Genomic DNA, 14,409 nt, shown 5'->3' with positions numbered 1-14,409 from the left:
TGTCAAATTTTATATGGGCATTGAATATCGTGTAGATAGTAAAACGCTAATCAAAATTTGGCTAGTCATCGCTACCAACAACTTGTTGACGTCACCCGCAAAATTTACGGTAATAAATATTATTTAAATTTTACTCCTATAAAATAAAATACTCCTGCACATCTAGTTCGTGAACCCCTGTTCAGTTTTCAAAATCAAAATTGCAAAACCGAATGCTCTGAAATTTTGCAAACGTTTTAAAACACTTCAACATCAAGTTTAGCCTGTTCTCGTAAAAAAATTATAAAGCACGTTATAATAAAGTAAAAAACACAATTTGAGGTGAAATGTACTATTCTTACTACTAATTTGCCCCCTTTTTTTGCTATTATATAGATTTAATTTTGTAGGATATTTTTAGTGGGTTTGTTGTTTTTTTTTTTTTTGAAACGTAAACATTTGCTTTTAATGTTATTGAGATTAGAATTTATAATATTTTTCACCACTCCTGCATGTACGATTAATGAATCCGTGTTGAATTTTCATCCTAGACATTCAAATTTTTGAGGAAAATAAAAATCAAAATTGTATAGCAACATTTTACAATTTAACTTCGATATTGTAAAATCGAGTGCTCTGAAAACTTGCTAGCTTTTAAGTTTAATTTAAGCGTACATTGTTAATCAAAAATTTTTCGTTTACAGCCTCCTACAAAATGATGACGTCATTTTATAATTTTGTAGAACAAATGTTCGTTCAAAATTGTATTTTAGAATTTAATTTTAAAACCGCCAAAGCGAATGAAGTAAAATACTTCAATCGTTTTAAGATGATAGGAAAGATGATAAATTGTTAATCAAAATTTGTTCGTTAACGCCTTTGAACAAGCGGAATTTGTTGGACTATCCTTCAAGGGCGAGGGAAATTTTGTCAAAATAACTTTTCATAATTTTTTACTAGCCTTGTTTTTCTTGGTGGCGTCATCAAAATTCCAAAAACAACATCATTTTTTTTAAAACGCCAATGTCGCCGACAAAATTGAAAATAATAACAATAATAATAACACCCAAACAATATCTGAATACAGGGGCCCACTTTGAAAATTTCCCGGTGGACCCCCATGTCCTCAATCCGACATTAGGGCAATTTGCTATTTCCATGATTTCTCGACGTTCCATTACCCCTATAGTACGAAAAAGTGGTCTCCCGTTTCCGTCTATCTGTTGTCTGTATGTCTGTTTGCTATTTGCGTCGATTTTTATTAGACACGCAAACTCCGAAACTACTGGACCGATTGTTGTTAAATTTTGCATGTACAGGTGAGTCAGCGAAAAGGGGACACCTTGTACAACTTTTTTATGTATTAGCTAAAAGTAATGATTAAATTTGCAAATGGATAGTCCGGGTGCATAATACGTAAATTCACTGCTGTAAAAAAGCAACGGAAAAAAGTATATTGCAGAAATACCATTGCACTTTTTTTATTTTTCAGATTTTGCATTTTTTTTTATTTCAAAAAAATTTAAAAAATTGGTTTTGTTACCTTCAGTATTTATTATTCGCAAATTTTTGGAATTTTTCTTAAAAAAAAATTAAATAATTTTTTGATCAACGTTGTTCTTTAGTGCAACTTGACGTACAATTAGGTAAAATGTTGAATTGGATTTGGAAGAGCATAATAAATGCAACAATTTCATGAGTCTCAAAAATAAACGCTTCATTACTTACGTAGAAACGTGTTCAGAAAACAAAGCTCGCCGAAAATGCTCTAAGGAAAATATTATATTACAAAAGCTGTCAAAAATGTGTTAACGTATTTATTATTGATTGAACTTTACGGAGTATTTTTTTCTCAACTTTATAGTACAGTAAAAATTTAGATAAATAAAAAATAATTGACAATTTTTTATTTTTATTTTTCTTTGTATCAATCATTTCATGTTAATAAAGTAAATGAATTTGTCTTGATTTGACTTGTTAATTAATAATTTTAGTGTTTTGTTTTGAGGCAACAAACTCATTCAAATCAAACAAATTTCTACGTGACATTCTTCCGATGTATAACTGCCCATTCACAATGGACATAAGACATAAGAACGAGCGCATAACATAATTTACGTTTTTGGTTTGTGTCTGGCTTATGCTTATCTACGTTCACAGTGGACAGAGTGAACTCTGTAAGAATTATTAAACTGCGCAAACGCAGAACGGAATAACTCCCGGGTAAACATAGAAACGGATAACATCAAACTGAGTCAATCAAAATATCTAACCTACAATTTCATACGATATTCGAACTTGACAACTCGCAGAACAGAACAGACTCGCAGTGTGAAGCTTTGATTATAATTTATATAATATAATCAAAGATGTGAAGTGCCAAGTGCCAACTGTCAAAGGGAATTCAATAGCAGCATTCAAAAGTCCCTAGATTTTAACATAATTTTGACATAATTCGTGCACAAAGTTGAATTTGTTTCAACTTTGTGTACGCACACAAGGATTACATAAAACGTTCATAAGCATAAGAATTACCTTCGTCCACTGTGAACAGGGGTACACGTTTTCCATCGTTTCAACTTTATGTATTTATGTAAGCTTTATGTACTTGTTATGCCTTATGTCTATTGTGAATGGGCAGTAAACAAAAACATTTGAAGTTAGACATGTTATTATTGTTGAGAGGACATTTTTTCCTGTTGGTTATGTGCTTCAAATATATTTTACATTGTCCCTAGTTGTGCGGCGTCCCATTGGAATTTGTACCTCCACAGCGCAGGGGTGTTATTTGAGTTCTGTCGAAATAAACTTCGACCATGTGTTTTTATTTAATCGTCGTGACGTTATTATCACTTTTTTTGCTCTCTATGAAAGTAAGATTTTACTCTTAACGTCACGTCAGTATCGAAAGTTAGATTTCTAATATACTGGAAGCGTGGGCAAAATAACTATTCCCATGACTGTATTTATAAAAGTAAAAAATACGCACTGATATAGCGATGACGAAGTTAACCTTTTTATCAAGAAAAAATAAATGACTGTATCGTATTTATGCTTGAGTTGAAAACACACTAAATATTTCAAGTTGAAAACCGACTGTTGTCCATTTTTGTGAAAAGCGAATCTGACTTCGACTAATTTCGCGGAAAAACTGGCCCCCGGTTAGGATTATTTTAAGAGAAAATTGCTCGTAGTGAACCGAACACCTTGTTGGCAGTGGCATTTATTGTTCTTTATTATCATGTTCTAAGTGAGCCCACACAATTTAATAAATGAGGAACTATTTATTATCGATGCATACAATTTGGTTACACCCACATAGTTACAGTACACTTGACACATAAAGAGGAGAGGTCAAAATTGCAGTCAGAGACAAGTCCTTCTCGCAAAGTGACTCTGCTGCCGTTTTATTATCCAATTTTGCAAATAATGATGCCAGCTGTTGCCAGCTATTTACAGCCAACTCTGAGTCACTTCGTTTTTGGTTGCACAAAATATACCAAGTTTAGTTTTAGTCAATTAATAATAAGAATTTCGGTAATTTTGTTTTGTAGCACAACTAAGTTTACATTGAAAAATTCCTGAATCCACCACCTTGTTAGAGTTGTCTATCGCCACTTGTGGACACCTTGAACTGGGAAGTTATTATAAACTTACTGAACTATGAAAAATAGTACATGCACAGTCCACGGTTAATTTCATGGTCGTTAGCACACAATAAATATTTTTATGCAAATTAAGTCGTTTGTTAATGTACACATACGCAAAGTCGGCTTCCTTGTTGCGATGATGGATTTCGATATTTAAAAAAGCGTAAATTTTAAAAATTACAAATTTTAGCAACCACCGGAGTGACAGCAGAAAATCAATTAAACCTTGTGAGAGACCTTCATAGCGTAACGACTTTTATGCTTGAATCAGCTAATAAGGTTTTTATTGGATATTCAAGCGTAATTTGTGCCGTAATTTATCTGTTACCTGACGAGGATTTTATCAATTTTCCGAAACCATTATGCAAGACGAGACGCTTGTTGAATAGAAGGTGCATTACGTACACCTGGGATCGCCATCTTCTTTAACGTTTTTTAAATTTTCTTTAAAGCGAGCTTTGAATTGCTTACAAATTGTTGGAAATTTCGATCTATCACGCGGATTTTAAACGGCACGTTAATGTCGAGTATCGTGATTGCGAAGATAAATGTCTACAATTACTAGGGTTATTAATATTCACATAGTTACATTTAACAAACTTGCTGGATTTCCACTCCTTGTAAATTTAGTGTTTTCGCCTGGGTGATATCAGACAAAAGATTATTTAACGTATTATTTAATACAGGTTACTGCTAAAATGAGAGTCCAAATATACTTATGAAAAAAAAATTGATTGGAAATTTTGTTGTGTAAGTGGTAATTATCCACATACACGTGTAAAGAGTACAGTGGGTTTGAAATCATTTTAATTGAGAGTAAACTTTCATTTCCGGGTTACATCTGACAGGACTGATTTAGGTGACGAATCACGAGTCAGTCTGACAATAAAGCTATCTCTTGAAATCTCGTCGTAACATTAAATTCAGTATTTTATATTTTGCTTTCTAAGTATTATTCAGGAAAAAACCGTCTGCAGCTAAGTATTTTTAAAGGTCAAAATATACGCAATAAAAATGGTATTTAGAAGTCTCTAATAGTCTGACACAAAATACATATAAACATATTTGGGAATACAGATATCATGTGAGAGGGTATTCTTAGTATTTACACGTGCAACAAAGCCAAAATTCGTCTCACAAACAAAACACTTCAACCTAAAGGAGTTATTTTCCATGAATAAAATAAAGAAAATGCTAAAAAATAACAAAAAAAAAAAAAATGCTAGACGTGTTTTTAACAAATAATAAAGATGTCAGTCTGTTACCTTGTTATTGGAATCCACTGTTTAAAAATGTTTTTAGCAGATAAACAGTTTAAATAAGTACAAATGATAAAATAAATAAAACTATTAAAAAAAGCAATATTATTTTACTGACGTCAGTTACTTATACAGATTAAATTATTTAGCGATTGATAACAAATTGGTACTAAACTGTACCATCATCATTTTGACATTTAAAATGAACGGTGGGGTTGTCGTTTTACACGTACACAAATAAATCGACGACTTCCTTCATAAATACCCAGTGCCATGGTCATGTAAACTTCCCCAACAACACCGTTCTAAAAATTCTCTTGACCTTACATCTTTTTCGTGCTACAACGTGGCTTCTTTTTAATTGCTTTACGAACATCTATTAATAATCGCCGAAATAATTCTTCTAAATGAAGGCGTCAAAAATCGTGACGCATGTGATTTTTTTATGCATAAGCTATACTAGTAAAGAATTGTTTTACGTGTCGCGATACAAATTTATTTTGGCCGAACGACCAATTTGTTTTTACGTGCGGCCGAATATAGCGTTTTTTTATGTTGTTGTAAAAATAAGCCGATTTTTATTACATTATATAACATTGATTTTATTTTTCTGATCATTTGATTGATGCTAACATGTGGTTATGGTAAGTCGTGCAGGTAGCGACATCTCGTTGTGTCTTGTTCAACGATCGCTTACGCGACTAGAGGAATTTTCTATAAAAAGGCGCGCAATTTAAAATAACTAAATCATTTAATTCTGGTAGGTAATTAATAAAAAATAACAGTAACAGTTTTCATTCCGCTAACCGAATTTTCTTTGCGTCGTTTTCGTCATTCGCCGCCTTATCGTCCTTCCTTTTTTCCAGTCTCTTCTTGTACATTTTATTTTCGTCTGCACATTTGGTGGTAATTGCATTCCTGACTAACGACTCCGAAACGAGACACTTTTTCGTGATAACTTCTATAATGTCAGAAATAATTGTGGGGTTCAACCTAGGGGACGAACGATTTAATAATAAATTATGATCATTAGATTTCCATCGGACCTCATTTTGGTTTGTTTATTGCTCGAAATAAACGCAGGGCTGGGTTTCCCGGTCAGAGAGTGGGTAGCAAGAACACTACGAGGAAAAAGGGTAATCAGTAATTTTCTCGTAGCCGAAGAGTAACTCGTCCATGTAATAGAATTGTATACCTGGCGGGGTATTTTAGTACCACCTGAACCGATTTGCACCTGAAACTTTTACAGTTACGATTATTTAAAGTCACTTTCAGGAGTTTATTAATCGAAGGGCTAACAAACCGCGAATTGTCGAAGTTAATTCCCAAATTGATTGGGTTGAATTATCTAGAAATGATAACGCCATGTGACTGTAAATTTCGCGTTAAGCTGCTTTTATTTTTGGTGAAGTTGTATCTGAAACGTCGAAATCTGCACCGAATTGCTGGTATTGAAATTAACTCAACCGAACCAGCATTGAATTCTGCACCGAATCCCGCATTTGATAGCACCTCGTTCGGATTAATCACCATTTGCTTGCTGTTTTCTTTATTGTAACCTGAAGCGTTATCATTTACGGGCTGAAGGGTCGTCTTGTGGATGAACGTTTCCTTTTCTTCGCTTTTTAATACGCCGAGTTTTAAAACGGTGCCTTGCAATTCAGTTCTAACCTCTGAAAAAAAGTTTCAGACACTCTAGTTACTCTCATGTAAATTGGAAATGGAAACCCACCTGTGACTGCCGCCTTCAGGTCGTTATATTTATTCTGTAGTTCTTCGTATTGTCGCTTTAATGCCTCGTATTCAATATTTCCAGTTTCCGTGTCCTCGTCGGTCTGAGTTTCCTTGTCTGCTATTTTAATTACATGTCGAAAGCTGTTCCTATTTCCGCGCTTTTCACAGAACGAATTTCTACTCTGAAATTTTTATTCGGTGTAGCGGCTGAAAATAATCAAGTGAGGACTTAGGCTTACCTTCTCGAACTTTATTTCTTTGTACTCTTGAACGTAATCGTCGAAATTGGCAGAAAGCCCACTGTAGTCGTCTGAAATGTGTCAAATTTATTCAGGTGTGAAAGCAATAAAGTTGAGCGTCATTAAATACTAATTTAAATGAGCGTAATTACTAACTTCGAACTAAGTTATTTAGACAGTTGTTATGTGAAGGGCTTTAGTGTTCTTGCAGCGATATTAATTTGGAACGCGTTAAAATACGAGTGCCGGTAAAACTTTGAACGTTAAATGGGGTTTTAAAGGAAATTCTAAAAATAACGCAAACATAGGTTGAATATTGTTAGTTTGGTGTAATTGAAACTGATGTAAAGAAGTGGCACACGTCGAAGGATAAATGGAAGTTTTGAAAAAAATTAACGGAAATTGAAAAACGGCAAGTATGTGCGTTTGAAACGTTTGAAAACATCATTTGTTCAGTAGCGGTTGAATAATAGGTTTGGTACGTGTGTGTTGCATCGAGAGGAATAGGAGATCTGAACTTGTTATGTGATGTCTGATGTCAGTGAGGAGCAGCATGATAAATAGTACGCACTGTAGAAATATTGGTATGTTATTCACAAACTGTTTCAAAAATTATTTCGTTTTTTAATAAATTCGTAGCTCCGAAAAATATTATAATCAGATTTTTTTACGAGTGTAATTCCATATTTTTGGCGTTTACAACCCTTGGAATATTTCCGTCTGTCTGTCCGTCGTTTATTTGGAATTTAAGAGTATTAAATGACTAAAATTAAATTGTTTCCTCCGGAAAGTTGATCATGTTATGCATCGCAAGCTCAAGAAATGTCGCTTCTTTGAAAAATTATATTTTTTTGCGATTTTTGTTTTCTGATAGTGTCTATAAAGTAAAAGCCAGTGGCGTAAATAACACTCCTGCAGCTTTTTCGAGTTGAATTTTTCATTGTACAGTTTGTCGGTTTTTTTGGTTTCTTCAGATTTTCAATTTGCAATTTTTCGAGTCTTCCAGTTTGAATTTTGAGCCTTCAATGTTTCGATTTTATAATTTTTTGTTTTTTCAATTTAATTTTTTTTAATTTTTCGATTATATGCATCTCTACGAATTTTCATTTTTACATTTTACAGTTTTTCGATTTTCCAACTTTTGGATGTTTCACCTTTTAGATTTTGAAAATTTTCGATTTGCAGTTTCACGAGTTCTCAATTTGTAATTTTTCAGTTATTCAATTTTCCAATTTTTCGTGTCTTCAGTTTTCGATTTGCGATTTTTCGTTTTGGTCTTTTGTTTTCTTTATTTTTTCAATTTTTCGGTTTTTCAACGTTCTGATATTATCATTTTTCTTTTTTCAATGTGAAAATTTTCAATTTTTGGATTTTTCGATCTTTCAATTCATAATTTTTCGGTTTTCAATTTTTCGTTCTTTCAGTTTCAGAGTTTTGAGTTTTAAGATTTTTCAATTTTTCATTTCTTCAATTTTTGATTTGCAATTTTTCCAGTTTTTATTTTAATATGTTATGTAATTTTTAAGATTTTTCTTTTTCTCGATTTACTATTTTAGAATTTTTCTGTTTGTCAATTACTGGATTTTAAAACCTTTTCGATTAGATCTTTAATTTCTCGATTTTGATGATTCTAAAATTTTTGATTTTACATTTTTTGGGTTTGATCGGTTCCTTTTTTCTTCTTTCCAATTTTCTTATTGACGAATTTGTTTGCTTTTTGAGTTTCACCATTTTAAAATTTTCAAAGTTTCAATTTTTCGTTCTTTCAGTTCTTCGATTTGCAATTTTTCGATGTTCCACTTTTTCGACTTTGCAATTTTCCGTTTTCTTTTGTTTTTTTTAGATTTTCGATTTGAAATTTTTCGAGTCTTCAAGTTTAAATTTTTTTGTTTTTCAATTTTGCAACTTAAATTTTTCATCTTTTGGATTTTAAAATTTTTCGATTTGAGTTTCTCGAGTTTTCACTTTTTAATTTTTCAATTTTTCGTTTTTTTAGTGTTTCGATTTTATAATGTTCTAAAATACATATTAATATTTTTTACAGTAGAATTAATAAATAAAATGTTTCACTTTTTAGAATTTGAAATTGCTCTATTTGCAGTTTTTGTTTTTCAATTTTCAAACTTTTGAATTTTGAAATTTTTCGATTTGAGTTTCTCGAGTTTTCAATTTTTAATTTTTCAATTTTTCGTTTTTTCAATGTTTTCGATTTTATAATTTGTTTTAAAATATGATTATTAATACAATAGAATTTATAAATAAAATGTTTCACTTTTTAGATTTTGAAATTTCTCGATTTGCAGTTTTTTGTTTTTCAATTTTTCAACTTTGGAATTTTTCATTCTTCGGATTTTGAAATTTTTCGATTTGAGTTTCTCAAGTTTTCAATTTTGAATTTTTCATTTTTTTTTTCCAATTTTTCGTTTTTCAGTTTTTCGATTTTCCAACTTTTGAATGTTTCACTTTTTAGATTTTGAAATTTCTCGATTTGCAGTTTCACGAGTTTTCAATTTTTTGATTTTTCATGTCTTCAATATTTATTTTCTTTATTTTTCAATTTTTCGGTTTTTCAAGGCTCTGATTTTATATATTTTTCTTTCAATGTGAAAATTTTCAATTTTTGGATTTTTCATTGTTTCAATTTACAATTTTTCGGTTTTCAGTTTTTTGACTGTTCAACTTTTGGATTTTTTAATTTTTCGTTTTTCAGTTTTAGAGTTTTCAATTCGAAGATTTTTCAATTGTTCATTTCTTCAATTTTTGATTTGTAATTTTTCTAGTATTCTATTTTTCAATTATATTGGATTTTAAAACTTTTTCATTCATTGGATTTTTCATTTTTTCGGTTTTCAATTTCTCTATTTTTAATTTTTCGATTTTTCAATCTTTCAGTGTTACATTTTTTCGACTTTACAATTTTGACGATTCTGTAATTTTTTGGTTTTATAATTTTTGAATTTTGGTTGGTTCGTTTTTTCTTCTTTTTACTTTTCTGATGCATAATTTTCTCGATTTTTAATTTTTCAAAGTTTCAATTTTTCGTTGCTTTAGTTTTCGAATTGTAATTTCTCGTTTTTTAGTTTTACGGTTTTTCTTTTTTTCCAATTTTTTAGTTTTTCGATTTTTTTATATGAAAAATTACAAAATTCAAAAATCAAAAACGAAAAAGTATAAAATGAAAACTTTGAAAAATCTAAAAGTTGGAAATCAAGAATTTGAAAAATTGAAGAAACGAGAAATTGAAAAATCGGAAGATTAAAAATTGAGAAACTTAAAAATCGAAAAAGTGCAAAATTGAAAAAACGTAATATATATGTATTATCAATTCCAAATTTGAAAATTAAAGAAATCGGAAAATTTGATAATCGGAAGTCCTAAAATTGCAACATTGAAAAATTGGAAATTGAGAAATTGAAAAATCGAAGATTGAAAATTTGAAAAATTGAATAAACGAAACATTATAAAATCGAAAGAAACATTAAAAAAATAAAGGAAATGAATAAACGAAAAATTGTGATATAAAATCGAGAAAATGAAAATTAAAAAATCAGCAAAATGAAAAATAAAAATGAAGAACTTAAAACTAAAAAATGAAAAATTGAAATTTGAGAAACTGAGATATCGAAATTGTAATATTGAAAAAGCAATTGAAAAATTGAAAATCAAAAAATTGTAAAGACGGGAACTTGGACAATTTGGAAGTCGAAATAACGAAATATTATGAAAGTACAATATTAAAAGTGGAAAAATTAAAAAATAAAAGAAAATGAAACAACGAAAATTTGTGATATCAAAAAAATGGAAAATCGAAGAAAAAGGAAAATTGAAAAATAGTGATTTATCGAAAGTCAATATCTCTAGATTTTTCGAAAAATTATAAAATTTGATTTTGCCAATTTTGTTTTTATGATAACCCCTATAAGTTAAAATAAATGTAAGTATGTAAAGTTAAAGTAAATGTTAAGAAGCGTGCTATGCGTTGTTTCAAGTGAGTTTTTCCATTACAAAATTTTGTGATGATCATCAACATTTTTGCAAGGACACGTATGTCAATTTGGATAGATGCAATGTAATAGTAATAACAACAGTACCGTACTCCCAAATTTTTGTGAAAATTGAGTAAGTCGTTCTTGATTTAATTAATAAAATAAATTGCCTCATTGATTCATTTTTTTGAGTCACCCTGTGTAAGTAATTCTAAAAACTATGAGTGTGCTGAGAAGTCAGAAGTATAGAGTCATAATAATAATATGTTGCATATTTCAAACGAATAAATTTTGATTTTAATGACTTACCATGATTACGATAAGCTTAAAACGTTTGCAAGATTTCGGATCATTCGGTTTTGCAGTTTCAAGTTAAACTGCAAAATGTTTTAAAATTTTGTTTTTTTTTCCAAAAATCTGGATGTCTAGGATGAAAACTCAACAGAAATTCATATATCACAAGTGCAGGAGTATCTTATTTAATAAAATTGCAAATTTTGGAGATGATGTCATTCCATTGGTAGTGGGGATGATTAGCCAAATTTTGGTTAGCGTTTGACCACCGACATGATATTCCTAATATACAAAATTTGACAACAATCGGTCTAGTATTTTCGGAGATTATGTGTACATTAAAAATTGCCACAGACGCCAGACAAACAGACGGAAACGGGAGACCCCTTTTTTCGTACTCTAGGGGAATGTCTAGGGGTCATAAAACGTCCAAAGAACACGAAAGTAGCAAGTCGCTCGTTGGGCTCGATTACTAGTAGCTACTCAGGAACGGACTTCACTGATATTAAATTAAAACGCACAAATTTACTTAGAAAAACAATTTTAGAAATCGTTTATGGGCAACAAAATAACATTAGCATGCAAGACTGATGTTCTAACGTTACGATGATACCGCACGTGCAATTGTGACAGCCTGTGAGTAATGATTCATAACTCACAGCAGTGAATAATGAACCGCATTATTCAACAAGAAATGTAATTACAATAAACATATTATGTACACAAGAACAAAAAACTGTTAAAGTAAAAATTAAACCCGACTTACCTGAAACCGCGACCACGTTGCCCTGCACTTTAGCGTTTCCATATTTGACCGTAACCTCGGCGCCTCTCTCCAGAACCTCCCATGAATCGAAAACCACATCCTTTTTGCTAACTATTTCGTACTCACATTCGGGATCGCTGTAGGGATAATGGACAATCACCCAGAAGGTTTTAACGGACAAGTCCATTAAGTGGTCGCTGGTATTGAACGAATCATTGGGCGTTGAAGTCATATCGAATCTGATACAACCCGAGGGAAATTTTTACCAAAAAATATCGCTAAAAGTGACGCGGTTGATTATTTATGATGCAATTACGTTTGCATATCACTTTACAGTTTGATTTATTTTTCTAAAGTAATATTACACTCGAACTAACCACCCTTACGAGACATCTGCCTCGACTGAACTCTAGTAAGATTCAAATAGCAAACCCCCGAAAGCCGTTATCCTATTAGAATTACGCTTTTAAGGATGCTTTTGATTGGTTTGGTGGTTATGGTGAATCGTTCGTTTCTTGTCGGTTGGATTGCTTGCGGTGGTGTTAGACAGGGATGGAGAGTGAGGTTGTGGATTGTTAGTGGAAAAACTTGTTTCGAACCACCCTTAAATTCTCACTGGGATTTATTGTGTTCCTAGAAGATTTTTACCTGCGAATAGGTAGAAGGTGAAAAATGCCGTTGCATTGATAGTACTGTTTGTGTAGATGGAGACATGAAACGACGTAAATAACCACGTGGAATCGTAAATGAAAATATTGTTAATTATTGCGTTACTTTTATGATGTATTTTTACTTTTCAAGCGTTACTGCGTTCGACGAATACCGAATATTATGTTTTCTCGACGACTCATAGCTTTTAGAATGTGAAAAAGTGGGTTCCCCGTTTTTATGTATATAGATGTATCGGTGTTGGGGTTTTTATGACGTCGAGCTTTTTGGAAAAAGCGTAAATGTTTATTTCATTTATACCTCTACGTTTCTATTCTTTTTCATAAACATAACGTTTCACTTATTAAAAATGTCTAATGACTCAAGCAACAATCTGTTATAGTGTTTTGTTTCAGATTGTAAAATTTTGATGTTTTTCTATCTATTGTGTGGTCTTCGACAATGGTGTTTTTGTTACACCAAAATGACTTTCATTAAATTTTTTAGTGTGATGTGTATTTGTATTGTTCAAGCTTGTTTAAAAATTGTTGTCTTATTTCTTCAGTGTACGTTTTTTTTTTTTAGTCTATTTTGTATATTAAATTACTTCTATCTAGTTCTTTTACGTGATCCACTTGAAAACTCGTGCTCGAAACGAAAGAAATTTTGGGTCATAAACACTTTTCTAATGTGCCAAAGGGTGTTGGTCAGTTGCGCGCGGCGGTCAGTATACGCAGAAATCGGCATTGTCTTCTCATCGTCCAGATCGGGCGTTGAATAATCCGACATAACTCCGGTCCGCCTTCTACAACCAGCAGTCCTTAATCGTTGTGCATTATTATTAATAAAACAAGCTGTTATTTGTCATTAATAACTAAACCAAAAAGAAACATTCAATAAGACATTTATAAATTACAAACAAAAACAAAACCAACAAAAGAAAAAATCCATTAAAGGATAACCAACTAAACGCTAGAGAAGATGTTTAAAATTCCTGCCTTGTGCATGTAAGTAAGCTCATAACGTTTCCAAATTTTGATCATTTTTTGTAAAAGTTAGTCATCAGTACTTACTAAGATAAAACTGATTTTGAATGACATAACCTCTAAGAAAAAAGAGGGTGGATGGGCGGGGCTTGTAGCTACTAAGATAAGAGTGATTTTGGCAGGTGAGATACTCTCTAAGAAAAGAGAGGGTGGGTGGGCGGGACTAGTAGCTACTAAGATAAGAGTGATTTTGGCAGATGAGATACTCTCTAAGAAAAGAGAGGGTGGATGCGTGGGGCTAGTATCTGCTAAGATAAGATTCATTTTAGCTTATTATATTATTATAAGAAAAGGCACTAGAAACTCCAAAGCACTTTCAAATTCTTTCCAAACAGGAATACCTAAAACCTTAAGATTGTTTTAAATTTTTCAAAAAAAAAATCAATTGAAAAATAAGTCAGGTCAGAATTTTCCAAAAATTGCACCAAAGTCTCCCAAAATTGTTTTAAATAATTTACAAAAAAAATCTCCATGGGCTCCCTAAATAATACACAATGGGTACCCAAGAGTCTCCCGAATTAAAAAAAAAAAATTGGTCTAAAGAGTTTAGACAGTACTTCCTTCGCTGTCGGAAACTTGACATGCCTATTGTGTTTTTTTCTCATTACATTTTTGTAGTGGAAATTTAAAAAAAATTGCCATGACGTCATCAACATTTTTGCAAGGACAAGTATATCAGTTGGGATAGATGTAGTGTAATACTAAGAATAATATTATTGTATTCCCAAATTTTCGTGAAAATGAATTGGGTCGTTTTGAATATTGATTTGTTATAATCAATAAAATAACGAAACAATTTACTCACGTA

The 14,409-nt window shown here is 31.4% G+C and overlaps 1 protein-coding gene across 1 annotated transcript; it reads right to left on the bottom strand.

Moving 5' to 3' along the window:
- Positions 1–5,682: 5,682 nt before the first annotated feature.
- LOC135131687 (uncharacterized) lies at positions 5,683–12,139 on the bottom strand. The gene is made up of 6 exons (XM_064059533.1): positions 11,908–12,139; positions 6,862–6,932; positions 6,621–6,804; positions 6,419–6,561; positions 5,935–6,128; positions 5,683–5,881 (listed from the first exon to the last, which is right to left on the bottom strand). Exons 1-6 carry the CDS (start codon positions 12,137–12,139, stop codon positions 5,683–5,685), a joined length of 1,023 nt encoding a protein of 340 aa, XP_063915603.1.
- Between the last annotated feature and the right edge of the window lie 2,270 nt (positions 12,140–14,409).

The sequence above is a fragment of the Zophobas morio genome, unplaced genomic scaffold (assembly GCF_036711695.1).
Source record: "Zophobas morio isolate AGI-343-1 ecotype UQ-CSIRO unplaced genomic scaffold, CSIRO_AGI_Zmor_V1 ptg000021l, whole genome shotgun sequence".
Lineage (NCBI taxonomy): Eukaryota > Metazoa > Arthropoda > Insecta > Coleoptera > Tenebrionidae > Zophobas > Zophobas morio.
Note: the sequence above shows the minus strand (reverse complement) of the source record. Positions and strands in the feature narration are given on the sequence as shown.

Excerpts from the sequence above, each read along its gene's own strand:
- LOC135131687 (XM_064059533.1), bottom strand. The coding sequence starts at position 12,139 with ATGACTTCAACGCCCAATGATTCGTTCAATACCAGCGACCACTTAATG. Across the intron at positions 6,933-11,907 it reads CAACGTGGTCGCGGTTTCAG|ACGACTACAGTGGGCTTTCT; the intron begins GTAAGTCGGGTT and ends GACACATTTCAG. Across the intron at positions 5,882-5,934 it reads AATAAACAAACCAAAATGAG|GTTGAACCCCACAATTATTT; the intron begins GTCCGATGGAAA and ends TTCGTCCCCTAG.